The sequence below is a fragment of the Abrus precatorius genome, unplaced genomic scaffold (assembly GCF_003935025.1).
Source record: "Abrus precatorius isolate BTA unplaced genomic scaffold, Abrus_2018 Scaffold10, whole genome shotgun sequence".
NCBI lineage: Eukaryota > Viridiplantae > Streptophyta > Magnoliopsida > Fabales > Fabaceae > Abrus > Abrus precatorius.
In genome coordinates this window covers 4,216,538-4,223,537 of record NW_020874292.1, presented here as the reverse complement: position 1 = coordinate 4,223,537, position 7,000 = coordinate 4,216,538, and the positions used below count along the sequence as shown (strand labels likewise).

At 34.0% G+C, this 7,000-nt stretch overlaps 1 protein-coding gene across 1 annotated transcript; it reads right to left on the bottom strand.

The window, feature by feature from the left end:
* Positions 1–310: 310 nt before the first annotated feature.
* Positions 311–3,002, bottom strand: LOC113852996 (protein UNIFOLIATA). Its single transcript, XM_027483426.1, has 3 exons — positions 2,540–3,002; positions 1,926–2,308; positions 311–673 (listed from the first exon to the last, which is right to left on the bottom strand). Exons 1-3 carry the CDS (start codon positions 3,000–3,002, stop codon positions 311–313), a joined length of 1,209 nt encoding a protein of 402 aa, XP_027339227.1.
* Positions 3,003–7,000: the final 3,998 nt, after the last annotated feature.

The following is a 7,000-nucleotide window of genomic DNA, read 5'->3' as shown; positions in this document are numbered from 1 at the left end:
CATTTCAAAATCTATGCTCAAATCATAGGAGACGCTATACCACGAATTTGCAAATTATAAGAAACTACAAACCGATTAACGATGAACACTAGCGAAGTACAAAGCAAGCAACTTATGAGGCGCACAAAGATACATGATGGACGTACGTATATTTCATAACATAAACGAGTACTCTCTCGATTGCTATATACGTCCTTCGTTTCATAACCTCACGGGTGGGAAATTCCACATATATAAATTAATACATACATTACTATCAATATTATTATTAGTAGAGTAGAGTAGAGTAGTACACTACTACAGGCTGGACTTAAAAGGGAAGGTGGGCGCTGCCGGCGGAGACGGAGCTTGAAGCGGCGGCGCTGTTCCTCTCGGCATGGCAAAGTTGACGGAGCTTTGTTGGAACGTACCAAATGGAAAGACGAGGATGAGCATTGAAAATGGCATCAATGTCCCAACCTTGACGCGCTGCGATGGCAACGAGGGGTTTGTAACACGCTTGCCTCCACGCTCCCACGTTCTCCCCTCTCTCCTTGAACGCTCTTCTCAGCTCGTTCGATACCTCTTCGTCAAGACAATGCAATGCGTAACAGTGCACGTAGTGTCGCATCTTCGGCTTGTTGATGTAGCTAGCTCCAGCCTTCTTCGCGTACCTAAATACCTGATTTGTCACCTGCGCTCGTACATTCTCGTTGGTACATGCGTATGTATTCGTACGAAATTTACCAATAACCACAAAAAAATAAAACAATATTGGACACTATTCTTTAATTAAAATTAGCTAAGTATTCTATTTCATCTCAAGAGTTAACTTTCAATGGGATCATTAAATTATTTCTATAACTTGAATTAGCACCATAGTTAATTAGTATTTGATACTACATATTTTAGCTATGTTGTGTTCAAGAGCATTGCTTGGTTAAATATTTTTTATTTAATAATTTTTAAATGAGATTTTTTAATAAAATTGATCACAGTTTTCAAAATAAGCAATTAAAATTGCTTATTTCATAATAAGCTACAAGAGAAGTTCATTGAAATAAAAATTATAAAAAAAGTAATTTTTTCAAGTTTATTCTTGTTTGAAAAGAGTGGCATGCATTAAAATAAAAAGCTTCCCCCCCCCCCCTCTCTTCAAGTACAAACGTGCATCTAAAGTTTTGTCCCAATACATGAAACGACAAAAAATATATTCAAAATTACAATATTTCATAAAAATGTTTTACTTTTAACTTTTTGAATAGATAAATTAAGATTAGGATATCTGGCTCTGGTAACATTTTCCATAATAATAATAGGATAAGAGTTAAGAAATTAACAAGATATTAAAAAGCCATTAAAGCATATTATAAGTCATGCAAAAAGCATATTAATAATAATAATAATAATAATAATGAGCGTACCCCACATGGACGTACATGAAAAATTAACAGAATGAGAGTAAATAGATACGCGTCGATTGGGATTGTTATGAAGACATGGGAGGATCCAGTGGGTGTAAAGAGCAATGGGGGACATGCATGACTTTGACTTGTGGGTGGGTGTGGTAGGATAGGAGACAGGACTTTTAACTGGACAATTCACAACACCGTACGGACACAAAATTCCAGTTTTAAAGGAAACTGGACCCCCTCACGAGACTCCCTGACTTGTCACGTGTTCCGTGGAACGTGTTGCGAGAACAACATCACGGCAACACACCCTACTCATATTATTCAAACGCTTCATGAAGCAACTTCACATACAACAACAACACCACCACCACCAACAGAAACAGAACTCAGTGGCAGAGTCAGAGCCATCAGAACAAAGGCATCACCCGGGAGAAGAAAAACAGAACACAACAGAAATGAACGAAGCATGAGGGAAGGAAGGGAGAGTTAGGTTAGGGTATGCCAATGCATCACCATCAATCATCATCATACCTTGGTGGGGCATTTTTCACCGCGGTCCTTCGCGATAGCCTGAACCTGAATCAAGAACTCACGGCACTGCTCGTAAAGATGAAACAGATAATCCAAACCGTTCTTTTTCCCACGTGCAACCTCCCCTGGCTCCGTCACGATGAATGGGTGCTCCCTTTGCCTCTCACACCCACCACTGTTGTTGTTCCCTTCATCGTTCTCTTCTCCTTCCTCATCTTCAAGCTCCTCATTCTCGTCGTGATGAACACTCCCCTTCATCCTCGTCCTCCGCCTCCTCTGCTGCTGCTTCCTCCTCTCCTCCGCCGCGACAACCTCCCACGTGCTCCCTCCCCCGCTCCCCACCGCCTCCTTCTCTCGTTGCACCACTGGCTCCTCCGATAAACCTACATATTCATACATACATCTTATCATACATAAATATAACATTTCTTTACTCACCAACTCCATCGTACTTTATGTAACAAATTGTTAGTACCTGCTGACTTTATGTTATAACTTGTAAGAACAGTAGTTTAATATAACAGTGATATAAATTAGTCGAACTTCTTATACTATTCCATTATAATTTGATATTGATAATACAAAAGATGAGTATAAGTGTGTCGTGTGCGCACCTTCTTGAGAGAGAGCGTCGAGGGCGTTGGTGGTGGTGTCGTTTGAGAGAAGGTTGTTGTTACGGCGCTTGATGTCGTCTTCTTCGACGCGACGTCGTTCGGCTCTAACGGCGGCTTTGATGCCGTAACGTTCTCCGACGAGGAGGTCCCAGCGGAAAATTTGGGAGAGGCTGTTCATCATGTCGTCGAGTTCCTCGTCCTTCATGTCCACCAGCGTGCTCACCGTGAAGCCGAGCTCGGCGATCTTCGCCGCCGTGTAGTACCTTATGCCGTAGGCTTGGAAAAGCTCTTCCAACCCTCCTAGTTCCCGCGGCGCCCTCACCGGGTGGTACGCCGCGGCCGCCGGGGAAACTGGCGGAGCCACCGTGTAGTCGAGGAGAGGAGGGCGCGTGGGGGCCGTGGTGGGAAGGACGGTGCGTGGGTCCCACTTGAATAGGCTAGCGGTGAATGCGTCGGGGTCCATGGTTTGGAAAGTGAGGGAGTGCGAGGGGTGTGGTACTGTTTGTGGGAGATAAAGGAGAAGGCGAAAAGGTGGCGAGAGAGAGAGAGAGAGTGTGTGCGTTTGGATTTCCGAAATTGCCCTTTCGTGTAATTCTGATTTGTTTTTCCCGAGACTGGTTGAGGGGGGTTTTGGTCTCTTCTGTGTTTGTGAGATCTTCTTTGAAACTCTTATGGATTGGTTCCATTTGGTTAATTTGAAACTGGATTGCCCCAAATCAAACCGAACTAACTAACTATCCCACCTCTGATTTGACTGTTATGTTTTTGTGTTTGTTGATTGTTTGCTCATATTTGTGTTGATGTATACTTGTTAGGGTGTTCGTCACAGGCTTACGGTTTACTTAAACAGCTGAAAGAGGGGCCATTTTGGGTTAGCTTTGTGATTATGATATCCTGATTTGAATATTTTATTAAGCTTGATTTTGACTGTGGAGCATAGCCGCAAAGACAAAGCCATACATCAAAATTCGGACAACCAATCCTCGTCCTAAACTTATCATTTTGCTCTATTAATTTTTTTTCACTTCATTTCCATTCACTTTCTCTGGTTAGAGTAGTTTTTCTGAACTTGGCGGGAGTGTTATTTATGATTATCAACCTTATACAAGTTATAAAATGCTAATAAATGCCTTTAGTATATTAACTATGTGATTTAAAATAAAATTTTGTTAACTTTTAGTTTAAGCATTTATAAATAGAAAATATTTATAAAAATAATATATAGTTATTATTTTAAAATTATAAAAATATAACAAATATTTTTTTAATCAAATTTTACTATTATTAACTACTTATTATTAATTAAGAATTGAATTTAATAAAATCTTTTAAAATATATTTTATATAAATTATTAAAATACAACTTTATATACACGTTAAAAAAGTTATAATTTTTAACGTATGCTTTTATCGTAAATTTTAATTAAAAAATGATTAATTTCTTGATCAGTAAGTAATCAGCGTGTTGAAATACTCGCCAGCAAGATGCATGGAAATTTAATGCGTAAAATATTCGGGGATTTGTCTTGGGAAGGCGTTTACTTTGTCCATGTCCCAATCCCACAGGAATTTATTGATCCTAGAGACTCTAATTCTTTCACGTTGTCCGTAATCAAATTTATCTGCTAGACATTCCCGTGAAATGGTTCTGAAGACTTTCCAGTGCAACAGATTTTCTTTTCAGGTCACTTTCATCCTGAAAGAGAACCCCAAAAGATAACTTTTAACTCATCTCCTAATCCATAAAATTTCACTTTACTTTCTCATCCATAACTAGCCAGCTTCATCTGTTAAATAAACAATGAGCGATATAATAATTTTATATGAAAACCAAACAATATTTTAAAAACAATACATCAAAATTTAAATCCATCATAATATGATTATTGAGAATACTTTTAGTGGAGATGCTGCATTGATCAGTAGGATAGTTTTTTTTTTAAAAATGCATTAATTTCAAACAGTTTATAAGTTAAATTTTCTAAACACTTTAATTAAAATCAGTACTAGATTTGGCTTAATTATCATCTCCACCCTGTATAATTCTTGTGTGACCTTTGTGATTAGAGTAATGTCTTTGTTAATTAAAGTCTAACAAAATTAGGATTTTTCAAACTTCGATGGATTGGTGGAGTCAAAAAAGATTTATCTTGAAAATTATGACATGTCTTAAATTTGAATTCTTACTTATTTGTATAGAGCGTGGTAAATGAAAAAAAATTTACAAGTGTTCTTTTAGTCTATAAAATAAATTTTTCGCTGTTAAACTAGTACATTTCTTTATCTTTGTTTTTCTTGTGCCAAAAATTATTAGGATTCTTTACAATTGCATCATTTGCATACGTTGAATGCAACTACAGGTGATCCTGATCCTTTGGGAGAGGTTTAATTGAATGGTGATGGAAAATTATTTTTATTATATTTTTTGTACATTACTTCCAATTTTAAGTAATAAAATAAAACATCTCTTAATACAATATTTTGTATGTATTAAAGATGTCTCCTTAATAACAACTAGGTATCAATCTCTTTAAAAATATAAAGATAATTAAAGTAGATTTGTCTTGCTCAGTAAAATTATGTTTTCATATTCAAGGTTAAGAATCAAATCTTCAAGAGAAGGGGAAAATTATAGCAAAAATTGTATAAAAAAAATATATTTCTTGCATGCCAATGATTTTGGCAGGAAAATACGCCGAAAGAATTGGTTGATATGTTATAGATATAGCGTAGGACGGCAGCTTAATATCGAAGTCCGTAAGGCCCAGTACGGTGAAAGGCTTATGGTGGCCAACCACTAACTTTCCGTTGTAGCCTAAGCGACAACCCTATTATTATTGTTCAGGTGTGTTTAAAAATATTATAAACTTATAGAAATAGTTTTAAATTTTTTTTATAACTTTTTAAATTTATTTTATTAAAATTTTATATAATTTATCAAATTATTTTTTAATTTATTCATGGTATAAATTATTTATATACCAAAATTTCTTGAATAAGTATATAATAAAGTTGCTATTTAAATACACTTATTATAAATATTTTCTGAGAACTCCTTTAGTAAACAGGATAATATAATAAAAAACGTGAAATTTTAATAAAAACATAATAAAATAGAAGTATAGTAAATTCTTGCCCTACTTTACATGTATTAAAGTAATAAAAGTAATTAATTGTTTTCTATCATATTCATTTATAACTCAGAATTCTACAGCATAAAACTTTTGTTAGAAAGGATAATAGAATAAACCTATCAAATAATTTTTATCATTTTGACTAAATAATTACTGAAAAGAAGATAAGATAAAAAGACTTACACTGTATATATTCTCTTATCATGTGTCCACCAGACAAATTATCAAAGCTGATAAATTATTCAACCAAAAAGAAAAACTAATAATTAATTTCTGTGGAAATGTATGATTGCTTTTATGTAAATCTTACTTAAGAAAACTAATCCTAAGTGTCTATATTATCTATTTTTCAACGTATAAAAGTGATTTATTTTTTTCTTTTTGCATTGATCTATGCATCTACTTTAAACTCAATTCCTATTAAAAATCAAACATGTATCGACCACTAACTTGAATATCGGTGATATGGAGAGCTTAGTGCTCTCTTCCCTATGGAAGCAAGAGACGCTTGGGAAAGCGATCTTGAAAAGGAAATCCAAAATAGTGTTCAAATTTAGAATTTACACATCATTTGATCTAATATTTCGTCTCTTTAGGCAAACGAAATATTAAAAGATGAATATAATTTTAAATGCATCAAACAAATTTTGAGATTAAACAAGGTAACTTTATGAAAATAAATAATCTTAAATTATTTTAAGCTAAATTATTTCATAGTTATAATTGCGTTAGATTTAAATAATAAAAAAATTTTAAGTTAGACTGAGAATTTATTTTAAATAAAATGTTTAAATATAAATATAAATTCTTAAATGAAATCAATCTTATTAAATTAAAAGTATTTAAAATAAAACCTACAAATCCTTACTCAAACACAGTTAAAAAACACCGAACAGAGACAATCTTGCGTATGGACCACAGAGAAAATCAAACAGTAAGATTAAGATTTGTTCAATTATATGGAAAATCTTGTAAATGCATCAGGGAATCTACGGGTGTTCCCATGTGCTATACCAGTGAATGCAGTTTTCTTTTATTACAGTTTTGATATCTCTCTCTTTTTTTATAGCTCAATTGTATGCATCTACTTTGACGTCAAATGATAATTTATCTTACGAATACTATGCCTGAATAATGAATATTGAATAAATAATTATTCAAATACGCTTTTTATAAATAAATAAAGAAATAAGCGAACGTATTGCTGTTCATAGAGTAAATGAAAATAAAGAATAATTTTGAAAAAAACTAAATTAAGAAAGAGCGACGAAATAAAAAAAATGAAAAGTTAAAAACCTTATTTAATCCTAATAAAAGGGTCTTAATC